The sequence below is a fragment of the Thamnophis elegans genome, chromosome 2 (genome assembly GCF_009769535.1).
Source record: "Thamnophis elegans isolate rThaEle1 chromosome 2, rThaEle1.pri, whole genome shotgun sequence".
NCBI lineage: Eukaryota > Metazoa > Chordata > Lepidosauria > Squamata > Colubridae > Thamnophis > Thamnophis elegans.
Window position 1 is genome coordinate 91,795,353 of NC_045542.1, and position 16,559 is coordinate 91,811,911.

Sequence of the window (16,559 nt, forward strand, 5' to 3'; positions counted from 1 at the left end):
CTTGCCTTCTAACAGGAAAGTTTACCAATGCATGATATGAAGTTTGGTTTTTTGAGACTGGCTTGTTGCAGAAGTTGATTATATTTAGGCTGAAAGGGAGTGAGTGGCCCTTGGTCACTCAGCAAACCTCCATATCTAAGGATTAGAACATCCCAATCCCTAACTCATCATTTCAACTATTAAACTCCACTGGTTTTCACTTCCTTTTATTTTATGGGTTAATATATTTAAGTTTTAGCTTCATTAATAGAACATAAAGAGAAAACGTTATATAACAATAAACCAAAAATGTGGGATGTAATGATAGTTTAATATAAATGCCACTACCTGATTCCCCTAGATTCAGTATGTTAGGACTGTATCTCATAAGATTCTAGCCAATATTGAACTTCTAAGATACCCATTCAATGAAAGCTGAAATAATCTTAAGATCTTTTAATTACATGCTAACATAAGAGCAAATATTTCCCGAGGTTGATTAAAATGCCTGGTAACTTCACATCTGCCAATTTACTCATCCATTCATCTTTTCATCATTTCAGATGCAGTCTGTTTAGCTAAAGCATAATATTAACAAGCAGAGTTTGTAAAATAAGAAAGTGCAATACATTTTTAAAATTTTTATTTTAACCCTGGTAGTTTAAATATTCATGATTGGAATTAATGCTTCTGCTTCAGGCCATTTGTGAAAGATAGCATAGCAACAAATCTGCAAAAAGTAGCACACTCAAAATGACTGTGATAGCTGTGAACATCATTGCTAAGTCCTCATCTGTGGTGTCATCAAATTTCACTTGTACTATATGTAGCAGACAAAAACCGGAGCTTTTCTTTTCTGCAAGTTTCTTAAATGTTTTTAAATGATTAAAATTTATTTTTATTTCTATTATCATTTCCAGAAAGCGATATAATTCAGCTATAGTAGTTCAGGGCTCAGGCACTGAAGTTTTAACATCTACCCTAATTAAATGAGATTCTTGCTTAGATTGCTGTCAGAAACTTCCTTAGCCTGATCCACATTAAGTAATCATTTTAGTGATACATTAGAAGAAAAAAACAAAAGCAAATGAAGCAATTCAAAGGTCCATTAGGCTTCCCAACACTCTCCCAGTACTCAGAGAGAATGAACAGTCCATTCCCAGTATCCTAGTAAATTATTCTTATTAGTCTGCCCCATTATTTTCATTGTAGGTTGTATGGTCCATTCTTCCATTTGCTATTTCATCAATGGCTCTTCTATCATAAAAGAACGGAGTGATTAGAAATTATTAGAGAACCATTTTAGGCAAAATTCACAATCATATCCACTGCACAAAATGGTTGTACTGCAGATCGTAAGTCATCATTCTAGATGACAACCAGAGGTGGGTTGCTCCTGGTTCGGTCCGGTTCAGCTGAACTGGTAGTCCACCTGCCTGGACTCTTCGGCGCATGCGCAGAAGAGTTGTGCGTGCAAGCAAGCACGAGCAAACCAGTAGTAAACCAGCTAGCAACCCACCACTGATGACAACCTGTGGTGAGAGATAATCCTGCTGCCACCTTTGAACAAAACCATAGAAGGCAATGCAATATTCTATTTACAGTATCAGGGTGGTGGAAGGGAAGACATGTTTAGTTGGCCAGCCAGTAACCTGATGTTCACTTTGTCAAGATGTATAAAGAAGTCAGACATGGCAAGTTATCTTCAAAACCTTCTTGGAACAAATAATGTTTTAGTTTAGTAACTTTTTTACTGAGAAGCTACTACAAATAAGGCTGTCATCAATTCCATTTATGTATGATTTTTTCCCCTCGTCAAAACCAGATATATAGGTCAGGTTTTGAATAGATTATTATTACTTTTATTTTGGAGAGCAGAAATCATGGTGAGGAAGAGAAAAACATTGAAGTTACTATAGAGATTATTCTTTTTTGCATAAACTCAGTGGACAAATGAGTTTGTTGCTTCTAACTATGGACAGAATTAAGAAAAGTTAAACGCTTTAGAAGGTTTTCTTTTTGGAGGGATAGGGCTCTTTCCTAGTTGTGTATCTCTACTTGTGTATCTCATTTTAATAATTAAAATTCAGCTTGCCTGGCCACTAAAGAAGATGGGATCAAAAACAAACTTTGATGCTTCTGAATGAGGAAGCTGGAGTTACTCAAGTATCAAAAGTTGCTGGTTACTCATAATAGTCCTATGAACAGTAATACTATTCTTAGGAACCTATGTAAATACAGATCACCATATCTACCCGGGAACTGTTGCTATTAAACCTTTTTCAGATAGGGGAAATGAGTTTGAAGCATTGATTGTTTCCCCAATCCCAATGACTTCATAGATTTGATGAGATTTGCCAATCCTTATTCTTTATGGATTGTTACATTCAGGTGAAATAAGTATCAAGGAAAGACTGAATTATTCCATAAGATTTTCCTCAGTGTATGAATAGCAATAGTAATACCACCTAAACTTATATACCACTCTACAGTGCTTTACAGCCCTCTCTAAGTGGTTTACAGAGTCAGCCTATTGCTGCAACAATCTGGGTCCTCATTTTATCGACCTCGGAAGGATGGAAGGCTGAGTCAACCTTGAGCTGGTTAGAATCAAAGTGCTGGCAGTCGGCAGAATTAGCCTGCAATCCTGCGTTCTAATTACTGTGCCACTATGGCTGCTATGCCATTAGAATTAGTTGTTATTATTTCACATCACAAATACAATTTTATTTCTAAATCTATTCTGGATATTTTAATGTTGAATTTATACATCAAACTTTCTAACCACCCATCTCTCCTTTACAAAGGGGCTCTGAGCGGTGCATTTATTTTTATATACCAAACTTTTTAACCACCCACAATTAGTTGTTTTAATTCTGCTCCATGATTGCTTTATTGTGTCTTAGAATGGATGGATACCTTGCATTTTGCTGTAAGGTAATTCACTGAATCTGATGGTATTCTAGTTTAATAAATACATGTGAATTTAATAAAGAAACAAAAAGGTAAATATCATTCCTTTTATGCAGCACTTTGCAGGCTTTCACAAGCAAGAAGACTATTTGTATTTGTTATTGTCAGCACTCATGACTATATTTATAAACTGCTGGAAAAGTACAAACATCTTTGCATGCCCCAAACTTTATTTAAAATTAGACTCTCTTATATCATGTGCTTCCCTTGTTCCAAAACAAACAATAACAACTGCGTGCCCGGCAACATACATTTTATTTCTTTGGTTCGCAATATACCTATAAAGGTATGGCTTCATTAAACAGGTGGCCACTGGTCAGCTTTGACAAAATCAGACAGTTCCCCTCCTCCCAACCATTGAATTGATTATCCTTGTGATCTTTGCTATTTGCAATATTAAGCTCTTTGTGACAACATAGCTATTTTTCCCTAACACAATGTGAGACCTCAGTGAATCCAAAATATCCTTGAAGTTTTCAAAGCAACTGTAACTTCTAGGTTGCACGTAAGTGACTAACAACAGCTCAGGTAAGATGGGCTTCTACAGCACTAATTGACTGCTTAATCTTCTCCTCCACAAACAGCTAGCAGTGCTTTGCGGTAATCCCCTGAAGTATCCTTCTGAAACAAGGAAAATCAAGTCACCAAAAAAAAAATTAAAAAAAATGAGAAAATGCATCCAAATCATCAAGTATGCAAAAATGTAAATGAATTTACTAATTCAATACCCACTGTGCATCAGAGGTGGGTTGCTGCCAGTTTGGCCTGAATTGGGCGAACCAGTAGTAATGGTGGTGGGAGGCTCCTGCGTGCGAGTGTAGGAGTGCGCCCAAATCAGTAGTAAAAAAATTAGCAACCCACCTCTGCTGTGCATATCTTAAACTGGTTTAATAAGTAATGCTGTGTACAAAGCACAAGAATTATAGTTCTGCCAGGAACTCAATTATACGACTCTTAACCATTAACAGAATCCTTTAAGAAAAACCATAGCTGTTAAACTTACATTAAACCAAGACATCTTTAAAATTCAACCTTCTCCTACCTCATGCCCTCCAGGTGTGTAGGGTTACTGTTTTCACCTTGCTATTACCCACTGCCATGACCAACACTGAGGCGTCCAGTTTAGAGTGGGTTCCTTAAGCATAGTGTTTTTCAAACTTTGCAACTTTAAGATGGATGGAGTTCAATTCCCAGAATTCCTCAGCCAGGATGAGAGTTCTGAGAGTTGAAATCCGCATATCTTAAAGTTGCCAGGTTTGAAAAACATTGTTTTAGAATCTATTCAAACATGTTCTCTGCAATAGTATATTCCTAAAGAACCCTGACTGAGGGACTCGATCTTTGGATTAAAAACTCCATACAAACTGGAGAAAGGAGAAGGTGTCCCTGATAATGTCAGCCCAGGCAAAGCAGCTGATTAAGCAGCTGCTATTCATATACAGGTAGTCCTTGACGTATGACACAACTGAGCCCAACATTTCTGTTGCTAAGTCAGTTGCCCCATTTTATGATGTTTCTTGCCGCAGCTGTTAAGTGAATCACTGCAGCTGTTAAGTCAGTCACACAGTTGTTAAGTGAATCTGGCTTCCCCATTGAATTCGCTTGTCAGAAGATTGCAAAAGGTGATCACATAACCCTGGGACACTGTCATAAATATGTGTCGGTTGCCAAGCATCTGAATTTAGTTCACATGACTATGGGAATGCTGGAATGGTCATACGTGTGAAAATCAGTCATAAGTCACTTTTTTCAGCGCTAATGTAACTTCAAACAGTCACTAAATGAACTGTTGTTAAGTCAAGGATTACCTGTGGCTGGCTAATAAATGTACCTGTAGTCAAACAAACCTACACTTTAGAGCATGAACTCATTCTTATATCAACACAGGGTCTCTCTGTGCATGACACGCTCTTACAGATTGATCTGTTTTGTTCTTTTCAGCTTATTGAGTCTCTTTTTGCACTCTTGAATTTAATACTCACTCAGGCTGCCATGAGACTAATTAGTCATACGCAAAAAGTGAGGCGAATGATAAAGGTCAAAGTACTTATGACATTAAAATAGGCAAAGTGGTTTTCACAAAACCCGAAAGTTTCTTTTACCTCAATCATGTGATGTAGAGACTTGTCATACAGCTCCCAAAATTCACGCCGGATGTTGAGCAGATCAGTTTCACTCCTTGAAACTATGATCCTGATGAGAGTTTGGTCATCTGTGCCAGCACCCTGAAGAGATTAAAAATGCACCAGGTGGGTGAGAGGCAGGAAGTAGTGGATTTCCACTCACTTTATTGCTGCAAAATATTTTGAAGAGATGACAATCATAACTATAACCTAGTAACAGGATAGTTTTGCTCCCACAATTATAAAGCCCAGCCAATTGAATGGAAGCTTCACATCCTGCTTTGCAAATATCAGCATTGCTAAATCTGAGTTCCCTTCTTTGTGGGTCACTGTGTCTGGCTTCTGCTAGCCTGCTGAATCCTAGTTCCAAAGGTGGGATGATCAAAAGAGAATGTGTCCCTCATGACTGCACTTGAGCTCCAGCAAGGTTTTCTTAAGGAATTCTCTTTATATAAAGGACAGACAAAAGTTAAGCTTAGCTGGAGCTTCCTAAAAATGTCTCTGTTTATAGCATCAGCTCCCTTCTGGTGTCTTGAAAACTGGAAGAACCAAAATATTTGATTAGTATACTGACTCCTCCTTCCTGGGGCAACAACAACAAATGGATGTTTGTTTTTACCTTCATGGACTTGTATAGCTTGTCAGCAAAGAAAGCTTGCTTGTTCTTAACACTCCGCACTTCAAAGAAAGAGGGACAACAAAGAGGAGAACATGAATGTATTGCCAGGAAATCATCAACAGTTGTCTGCATGCAAAGTATTCTGGCTCAGCCACTCCTTGCTCAGTAAGTTTCTAAATAAATCTGGTAATAGTATACTATAGCTTTTCATTTAGCAAATGCAAGAGGGAAGGAAGAGAGACCAAAAAATCTGCCCATGTAAAATTATGGAACTGAACCAGTGGTGGGATTCAGCCAGTTCGCACCTATTCGGGAGAACTGGTTGGTAACTTTCTAAGCAGTTCAGAGAACCAGTTGTTGAAAGAAATCTTTTGTTTCCATCCACTTTCCAGGGCTAATCCTGTAAGGAAGGCAGGAAGGAAACATTCTGGTGTTGTTTCTAGCCTAATCTTTATTGCCCCGCTTACAGAAACTGCCTCTCCAGTTAACCCTTATTACCATTGTAACAACTAAGACGAAGTACCCATCGACCTGAGTGACATTGACTTGGCCATGCCCACATGATCACATGACCACTGAGCCCCGCCTACCCAGGTGGTCATTAGGGCAGAGAACTGGTTGGTAAATTATTTGAATCCCACCACTGAACTGAACTTCCAAACAGGAAGGGAGATGGAGGAGGGAGCCATTTCCAAAGATGTCTGTTGCAGAAGAAACAGCATGACTCTTAAGAACCCACAATGAAATTATGAGTTGGTTTAATGTTTATTATTAGGCTTCCCTGGACCAGTGTCCACGCTTCATCAAGTGCATGAAGTATTATCATGAATTACAGCTGTGGTTGAAAACAGGGAGAGGCAGGAGAGGCAATGACCTCTAGGCTGGAATACTGCAACATGCTCTACATGGGGCTGCCCTTGAAGAGTATTCGGCGACTTCAGCTGGTCCAGAATGCAGCCGCGCGAGCGATCATGGGTGCGCCTCGATTCACCCACTTAACACCTATCCTCCGCGAGCTGCACTGGCTGCCTGTTGATCTCCGGGTGCGCTTCAAGGTGCTAGTTGTCACCTACAAAGCCCTTCATGGTATTGGATCTGGGTACTTGAGAGACCGCCTACTGCCAATTACCTCCATTAGACCGATAAGATCCCATAGACTAGGCCTCCTCCGAATTCCATCTGCCGGCCAATGTCGTCTGGCGACTACCCGGAGGAGAGCCTTCTCGGTGGCTGCTCCGACCCTCTGGAACGAACTCCCCGTGGAGATTCGTACCCTCACCACCCTCCAGACCTTCCGCATAGCCCTTAAAACCTGGCTGTTCCGACAGGCCTGGGGCTAAAAGACTTGCAACCCCACTCGAATGGTATGACTGTTGTGCTTTTTTAACGGTGTATGGTTTTCATGTTTGTAACTTGTTTGTTTCTTCCCCTCCCCCTTGAACTGTGAGCCGCCCTGAGTCCCCTCAGGGAAAAGGGCGGCATACAAATAAAAGCAAATAAAGTAAATGAGGGTCTGTAACCCGGAAAATCAGGGGAAATGAGAAGCAAGAAATCCAGGCCTTGATGAGATTATTAACAACAGCTGTTCAAAAAGATATGTTAATGATCCTAATAAATATCAAACAACACATGAATCATATTTCTTTTTTGTAAAAAAAAGGGTTTTCACAAATCGAACTGCATCCCAGTTTCCATCCTTTATGCACATTTTTTGAGTGCGGATTTTCAACTAGAAGGGTGTATCTTCATTGCCATAGTAATGCCTCATAATTTAAAAAAAAAAAAAACAGTTAACAACAGGAACTAAGAACCCAAAAAATTTCCCCCGCAATTCTGTAAATTGCAATAAGGAGGGTGATTGGGCAGCCACTTCCTGGTCTGCAAGTACACTTGAATGAGGAAGTTTTTTTGGGCAAGGGCAGATGTGGCTTTCCTCTTCACTCTTCTTCAGTACATGTCTAGCCTCTGGGTGCCATCAGGCAGGACACAGAAGAGGCCAGAAGAAAAAAGGCCCATTCCAGTCCAGTGAGGGCATTAACAAGCAACGCAATTGGTTCTTGTAAGTCTTGGTGAAGAGAAGAGGTGACAGGTGAGCTACCCAATGCCCAAGTATACTTGACCATACTAGGGCCAGACAGTAAGCCTGAACAAAGCCTGGGCTAAACGAGTCTAATACCCATCACAAATGGCTGAAAATAAGATGACTAAAGGATTGTTCAATTCCACTGAGGTTTCATACGCAGTAGCTTAATCTGAGCCAGAAAGAACTTTACCTGGCCATAGTTACACTAGGTAACATGAAATGCTCCAGCCAAAATGACACTCGGCATTATGTGTAAGATCAATATTATTTTCAAAAATACTACAACAGCGAGAATCGTATTTGCCCAAAATTGGAAATTAAATAAGCTACCAACAGACGAAGAGATAATAAAAAAGATATTAGATTGTGCAGAGATGAATAGGTTGACAATGAATATAAAGGATAAAGAGGAATCGGAGTACTTCAAGATATGGGGAAGGTTTATGACTGGCTAGAGAAAGCAAACTAGAAAAGAAAATAGGGAGAAGATAAAGTACACAAATGACGCACTATTAAATAGAAAAGGGGGGGGGAGAAGGGGAAAACAGAAAAGAAAATATTAAATATATATACATTCAAGAACGAGATATAAAGAGGGGAAAACATACCTAGGGTAGACTAGTGAAGGTAAGGGAATAAGAAATGATACTAAATTATATCTAGGCTGATGGAAATACCATCCCAAGGAAACATAAACTGAGTTTGGAAATATACACCAACAATAATAGAAAAAGAAAGGAAGGGAGGAGGAAGAGAGAAAGAAAGGAAGACGGGGGAAAGAAGAAAGAGATAAGGAGAGGAGGATGGAAGGGGGAGAAAGAGAAGAGAGGGTAGGAAGGGTAAGAGGAAGAGCAGGAGTAGGAGGAAGGTAAGGGAAGAAGGGAGAAGGAGTGGAGGAAGGAACAAAGTAGAGAAGGGAAGGAGAAAGAAAAGAAAGGGAAAACAATGTGTTTCAAAAGGAGGAAGGGATGGTAAATAAAGCAACCCACATTGTACATTATAACTTATTAAATGAAATAATAAATGTATAAGAATGATTAATGTAAAGAAGAATACCAATTATGTGAATGCATACTTAAAATGGTATGCAAGAGAATAAAAAAATAAAAATTCTTTGGGAAAAAAGTACTCAGCTTTCTAGCTTTGCAATGGTACAGAAAAAAACTGAAAATGAACAATCAGAAAAATGTTGCATTTTGATAGTTGGCCTGTAGAAAATCTCTAGTAATCAGACCATCCATCTATTTTTTTGTTTTCCAGGGCAATTGGTCCGTCCCCACCACCACCACCTGCATACAATACTGTGCATGCATTCTGTCTCATATATTAATCCAATTTTGCAATATAACCACATTTTTATGAAAGACCACACTCCACATTTTTACAAGAAGCTTAGGCCAGTTTCTTCATCTATGCAAATCACAGAAAATTGCTCAATTGTCAAAACATTGCAAGAACAACTTCACTCTGAGAGGTTTTAGTAAAGCCTGCATTCCATATGCAAAAAAACAACAACAGTACATTTCTCTATACTATACTCATACAAAACAACACTCACCAATAGCTAAAAAGGCATCCCGGACATCTCCGGACATCCGTTTATTGATGGCATGGGCCACATCATGATTTGTCATCTTAACAAATTCCTGGAAGACTACAGGGATTAAAGGCAGAATGTAAGAAACCTAAATTTCCAATGCAAGCTTGAGTTAAAGGATTATTCTGAGTTTCAAGGTGGGTAACAATTAGGGATACCACGGAAAGCCTCCAGAACAAACTATTAACATCGACAGGGAAGGGCCTTGGCTGATTAAATGAACTTTCTTCCTTTGAATTTTTATGTCCAAAAATGCTGGCTTTCTCCAGGAAAGAGATCCCCCCCGCTTCTTTAACAAGTTGATTGTAGCAGCCCCTTTCCTTCCAGTCCCTAGGCTTAGGTGATGCCCCAAAACACAAGGCTGGCAGATCTGGGCTGCAAAAATCCAGATGGCCATTAGATGGCAACAATATAAGAGAGAGGAAACTTTAACTCTCTGCTGGTTTTTTTCACTGTCGAGTTCTGACAGCTCTACCCAAACAATTGCTTCAGGCGACTGCATAGCCTGAAAACATCAGTTACTTTGTGCTTAGTCACGATTATAAACATGGCATACAAACCATACATTTTGGGAGAGCCAGTTTTGGGAGGTGGTTATAGGTGCTTGATTAGAAACTCTCAGTTCTACTGCTCTTTTAGGCCTGAAAACTGGCTGGGCCAGTCCAAGGTGTACATGCTTTTGGTGGGGGGAAATAGGAGGCAGGAACATGATGTACATTGCTTTGAGCTGTAAGATATAATCATTGCAACAGATCCCTGTTGCCTTCCTACCTCTCCTGAGTTGGGGATAGCTCTGGGTGCACAAGATGCTCAGGAAGCGGGTCTCAAGGGATGTCGAATCATCACCGGAAACATCAGACAATTTCTGCAAAACCAATGAAGGATCTAGTGAATGTCAAAAGTCTGTTGATTGATTTGATTTGATTTCATTTCATTTATATGCCGCCCTTTTCCCCAAGGGGACTCAGGGCGGCTCACAATTCAAATCAGGGAAGGGGGGGTACAGACAGGAAATAAAAAGACGAAACATAACAATACATAATTTAAAAACACACAACAGTCATACCATTCGAGACGGGGGGCAACAGCTCTTTAGCCCCAGGCCTGTTGGAACAGCCAGGTTTTAAGGGCTTTGCGGAAGGCCTGGAGGGTGGTGAGGGTTCGAATCTCCACGGGGAGCTCGTTCCAGAGGGTCGGAGCAGCCACAGAGAAGGCTCTCCTCCGGGTAGTCGCCAGTTGACACTGGCCGGCTGATGGAATTCGGAGGAGGCCTAATCTGTGGGATCTAATCGGTCTATTGGAGGTAATTGGATTGTTTTGGAACAATCTAATCAGTTGGTCATAATATTGTTAAGATGCTATAAATCTATTGTCCAATCTATTTAGTTTGATACTAGTACCGTGCAGTGACTGAGAATGTTTATCAGCCAAAGCCCACCATGGAAGTCTTGTGTTTCTCTCCCCAAGGCATATTCTTTATCAGTAAGTACAGAACATACTGTCATTCATATAGATCGACTAATGGACCATAAGAATTTCCATGTCAAAAAATCATTACAGAGATAGAGTCAGATTTAATTTTGTAAAAAAAACATGAGCATCTCTGTTAGGGAGTCTGATTCCTCCCCAATCCCAAGTAAGTATCCAGCTGCTTTTCTATCTAGCACAAAATAAGGAAAGGTACTTTTTTGAATTCATTTCTGTGCATATTCTTATACACAGAGAAATAAACAGCACATTCAGCAGATCGGTACAAATTATATTCCGCTAACTTTAATTCTCTTTATGGGATAGTTAGTAGGCTGTTCCTGGTTCCAAACTGTTCATTGTTGCCCTTCTACTGCTGGGCAGTAAGTTCAAACTAGCACACTCCTCCAGTTGCGCAGGTGAAAAATGAAGCCTAAACAAGCCAACAGCTGATAATACAGGTAGTCCTTGCCTAATGACTGCTTAGCAGCCATTTAAATTTATGATGACATTGAAAAGGTTTTATGACCAGTCACCAAAATTATAATTATCGCAGGGTCCCGTGGTCACCTGATCACCATTTGGAAGCTTCACAGTCAGCTTCTGATAAGCAAAGTCAATGAAGAAGCGGCAGTAAGTTGCAAGTCACAGTCACGTAATGCCATGCTTAAACAACTGTGGGTGATCTCCTTAATGACTGAAGAACTGACATCAAAGGTCTAGCCCCGTCTTGTGACATTTCACTTAACCCTCATGTTGCCAGTCCCAACTGCAGTCATTAAGTGAGGACTATCTGTAATTCTATCCACATACAATTTCTTTTCAGTCATCTTAGGCTGGGAAGGCACATGAGCCAAGGCAATACAGCACAATATCTAAAATTGGGGAAGCAAATTAATATTGATTTGGAAAATATTATTGTGTGAGCCCAGAGAGGCACAGCATCAGCAATCAGAATTGTTAGTGCATCTCTTTTGTCATTCAAAAACAGGCAGCATGCTTTTCATTCAAAAAGTCTCTGAAATCTTTGGCATTCCTAGTTAAGGGACCTCAGGTAGACTTATAAAGACCACTTAAAGACTAGGTTACAATATGCACAGCTGAAAATACCGTCTCTCTTTCTCTTTCTTTCTGTCCACTTGGCATTCCCAAGCAGACACAGTAAAATTATAGTATAACATGTGGACCTTTGGTTGCTATTGTGTCAACCTTGATGTATTCTGCCATTTGTTGACCGAAGAGCTTTCTCTGTGATAATAATCGCAGAGCCTTCACTTAATTCAACTCTAAACTTCACCCACACTTTACATTTAATGTATTAATTCTACCATTCCTTAAAAACTGATGTAAGAAAAGCAATTGTATTGTAGATCATCCTTCCCCAACCTGCATCTTGCAAATGTGCTAAAGCTGCTTTCAATAATTTTTGGGCAATGCAGTTGGGAAAACTAGTGACAGACATTCAGAACATGTCAAGGAAAAATAAAGGGCAGGCACTCACCAGGGTTTCAGCAACCACCTGACAACAGAAAGAAAGAGAGAGGGAGGGAGGGAGAGGAAGGGAACAAGGTCAGAGATGGTGTGGCACAGGTCACTCCAGGGATTTCATAAATAAATTGGGTCATTCTAATCTCAAGATGACATTGGCACCAATATAGCCTGTTTAATTATGGCAACAAAAAGGCGTTCCATTCTCATTTTGTATTCAGATACTCTGATCGGATGAAGTTCCTCAATATTGAAGGGGCTAATCATGCATACATCCCTTAACTTTATTTTCAACAATGAGTGGAAATTCTCTATTTTAAAAAGGTATGCCATCTTTCCAATTAATGCAAAAGTAGAGGGGGAGAGGAGATCTTGAAAGGAGCATGGAAACAGAAATAAGCAGAACTCTATAAAGGAAGGTTGCCTGAGACACAGAAGTGATGCTTGTTCTAATGTTTTCTGATTACATGTATTTAGTAAAAAGGATCCTACAACACAGGAGCCCCTTTCCATCATTTCAGGAAACTGATAATATTTCTCCCTGCTCCAGAGACAGCTCCAGGAAAATTTCCAAGTGGGGGAGGAAGATTAAAAAGCTGCAACATAATGTGCACATGTAGCATGCATACCTATCCATTTTTATTAGTAGGTGGTTTTTCTGAAACAATTGTTTTTTAAATACATTTTCTAAACTTCACAATTTTTGTTTCATTAAAGAGGTGCCACATTCTCAAATAGTAGCATAGAAAACTGTCTTCACGGTTTTCTTTAAACTTCAAATTTGTACAGAAAACTTCCTTTATCCTTAGAGCATCAGCATTCAACAAAGAACTGTAATTTTTCCCTTAATTTGTAACAGACAGAAGAGATAGATTGTTGGGGACACTATGATGACTCTGTAAATCGCTTAGGGAGCGATGTAAAGCACTATGAAGCAGTATATAAGTCTAAGTGCTATTGCTATCAGTATATGCCTCTATGTGAGGAATGTGGCAATAGGAAGGAAACTGTCAACTGTCAAAAAAGCTAAAGTCTTTGATCCCCACAACTTTCAATAAAAAATGAAAGCACAGCAAAGAAAAAGGAACAATGAGCTAATTGAAGAGATCAGCAGAAAAATTATTTGGGCAAAGAAATGTGGAAGACACCAGAAATCAATGTGCAAAAAATGTGAAGAAAAAAGGCCTGAGAAAAATACTTCCAGCATGAGAATATGCCATCCATGCTAAAATTATAGCACACCAAGGATAATGTAATCTGTTTATCTGAAGCAATTCTGCATGCCCAGCTTGTTTTAAGCATTGAATGAATACAGAAAGTGTTAGGTTCTCTATGATCTGGCTAAAAAGTTCACATTTGGGCTACTAGCTTCTGCAACTCTTTTCCCTGCTTATTGAGATGCAGCATTGCTTTCAAAATCATGCAATAGCCTGCAGAAACATTAGAACTCCCTCTCATGGAAACAGTCCTAACTGCATCACTTCACATTATCCAGAGTTCAAATGGTGACTTACTGTATAAACATTTGCTCTCTGTCCTGAATCTGGCATGTATTAAAAATGGATTACTTAACCAATTTTAACTATGTTTAATATGAGTGTCCCTTAACATGGAATTGCAAAATATATATATGATGGGTTATGGTTATTACTTTTTGGGAAATGAAAAGCTTCGATTAAAACCCACATTAAAATTTGACATGCATGAATTACCTGCAAAGTGCAACTGGGTTCACACATGATACTAAGGCATTGGTGTGGGCTTAGAGTGTTGTGTGAGCCCAAATAATTGTAGCTTACTTAACAAAGCCTAAATAAATCATATGTTTGCATGGTGTTCGTTCCAAATCTGTTTCTATATATACAGTATGAGCTCAGAGCAAGAACTCTAATGGAGCTTTTTCACATGCTCTCTCCTCCTCTCTCTGTTCTGGGGGGTATCTTTTATGGCAAAGTATAGCTCATGCAACTCAACATTAACCTATTATCAACTCTAGAATCTTCAAATCTATATCATGGAAGAAAGGCAACAGGCACAGCAGAACCATTCCTGCACATGTGTCTTTACCTACCTGAGCATCGGCATGAGCTTTTGCAAAATCTTCTCCTCCTTCACTGCGGTTACCCTGCAGTTAGACATTGAGAATTATTAACAAGATGCAAAAAAAATAGGCCCCTGGGAATGGGCCAGAAATTAACATCTTTAAATAATGAACCACCTTTCTTGGAGCTACTAGTTTAATTGCCCATAGGCCTGAAGCAATGCTGTGAGCTACAAAATGTGGGTTTAAAAAATTTGGGTGCCTACTAGATGACACCAAAGAATTAGACTTTTCTGTATTCATTTACAGCCATCTAATTGTTTAGATTTTTGCAGCTGGATCTGATAGCACCACACGCCACCTACTGCAGAACTACAACTCCCAGCATTATTTGATGATGATGCTATCCATTCAATCATGTCCAGTTCTTGACCATTCTATGGACCAGCTCTCTCCATATTTTCCAATCTTGTACAGCTTCTTTCTGTTGTTTTATGCTTTGGCTAATGTCAGTTTTGGTGTCTCATGCTTTTGGGCAGCCTTGTTTCCTTTTCCTGCTGAACATAGCTGTTTTTTTCCAATGAGTTTGATTGCATGGCATAGCCCAAATTTTGCAATTTTGCTCTCCAGTGACATATCTTATTTTATATGCCTGGGAAGCATATAGTTTCTCTCCACTCCTTTTTCAGAAAACATCGTACTTTGTTATTTCTTCAAAATGAGATTTCTATCATTCTTATTGAGGATAAATAAATTATAGCTACCAAATGAATACTATCTGAACTGTATCCATGTGCTGAGCAATTTTAGATTTTATCACCTTGATGCAAATAGCTTTCTAAAAGTCTACTGTTGCACAATAAATAAAAACAAAACCATTTGAAGCAACTTTCAAATCCTATACAGCCTGCTTGCTTTCTGATGATGACTATATGAAACTGAGGCAGAAATTGTCATTTGAACCTGTGTCCATTACAGCTCGGCAGCATTATTGTCCCTGCATGCAAAAATACTCATAGAATTGTTTCTTTCCGACTCAATGTACCATTATCAAATTCACAAGATCCTTAATGAATAAAAATTAAATTAAAATATGGCAACTTTTAAAGGTGGTTTAAAAACTGAATCAGATCATTAGATGTTAAGAAATATCAGACAGAAAACACTTATCTTTTAAGTAAAGGAGCTTTAAGAATGCATTTGGGGGTGGGGGGACTCTTACCAGTGCCAGGGAGACTAGGATCCTTTTGAAATGTCCTGAAGTGTCAGAACTCAGTGCATCCTCCAAAGATTTATGATAAGCTGGAAAAACACAAAAGCAGAAGAAAATGTTCAAAGACACTCTGGATTCCAGTGCAATTCCTGGTGATTAAAAACCCATTTTCTTTTAAAAAATGTAAATTGGATTGCCACGGTGTTTTTTGACTTTCAGTCTAGCCTGTATCCCTGAGATTTTTCCAGTGCTCTCCTTCAAAAATTACCTACTGTATGCCTGGCCCTCCTTAATCCTTCAAGGATAACTATATGCAGACTTAATACTAGAAAACATCCATCAAAGTACTGGTTCCAGTTCTTAGTGTGTGAATAGGACATTCATATGGAATGAAGCCCATGGGAATATTTTATTCTGAGTAGCTTCTACCCTTGAAGGTCAGTAGCTTCTAACCTTGATCTGATGCAATAAACAGACCAATATGACCAATTTTCCTTTGAATCAGGCTCAACTCCTGCTATTTATAAGGACAGTCTACCTTGTCTTTTTTGCCAATATAGCAGTGATTTGCCATCCTATTAGATTGGAACCACTAGAGGAAAATGCCAATGAGTAAGCAAGCAAGTAAATAAAATGTGTACTGGCAAAATGTAAGCATTTTATACAGCAACTGATAAACACTTTCTGGATTCTTAGTCTCCTACATCCATTTGCCCCTTAAGAATTATTGAAGAAACCCTTTACCTTCTTTATAGGCTTCATTAATTGCTTGAATCTCTTGGTTAGTCCGTGTGGCCAAAATTTCAATGAGAGCACTCTCATCAGTTCCAGCCCCCTGGAGTGATGCAAAGATATTTGATCATTTAGTCACCATTAAGATTTCAGGTCAGCTAAGTGTTCACATTTATAGGGAATGCCTAGTGCATCGCTGTCCTGATATTGCAGCTTCGGGGGGGGGGGGGGGGGATTGGCTCAG

The 16,559-nt window shown here is 39.2% G+C and overlaps 1 protein-coding gene across 3 annotated transcripts in view; it reads right to left on the minus strand.

Moving 5' to 3' along the window:
- Window positions 1-3,188: 3,188 nt before the first annotated feature.
- ANXA6 (annexin A6) overlaps window positions 3,189-16,559 on the minus strand; it is a 41,452-nt gene continuing 28,081 nt past the window's right edge. Inside the window, exons 18-26 of one of the 3 annotated variants that reach the window (XM_032209084.1) lie at window positions 16,328-16,418; window positions 15,593-15,672; window positions 14,401-14,454; window positions 12,343-12,360; window positions 10,146-10,239; window positions 9,336-9,431; window positions 5,695-5,753; window positions 5,055-5,177; window positions 3,189-3,570 (exon numbers count right to left, since the gene is read on the minus strand). In XM_032209084.1, the coding sequence (XP_032064975.1) occupies window positions 3,514-3,570; window positions 5,055-5,177; window positions 5,695-5,753; window positions 9,336-9,431; window positions 10,146-10,239; window positions 12,343-12,360; window positions 14,401-14,454; window positions 15,593-15,672; window positions 16,328-16,418 (672 nt within the window). In that variant the 3' untranslated portion in view covers window positions 3,189-3,513. Of the gene's footprint in view, window positions 3,574-5,054; window positions 5,178-5,694; window positions 5,754-9,335; window positions 9,432-10,145; window positions 10,240-12,342; window positions 12,361-14,400; window positions 14,455-15,592; window positions 15,673-16,327; window positions 16,419-16,559 lie in introns of all 3 variants that reach the window. The other 2 variants (XM_032209083.1, XM_032209085.1) reach the window with 2 other exon arrangements.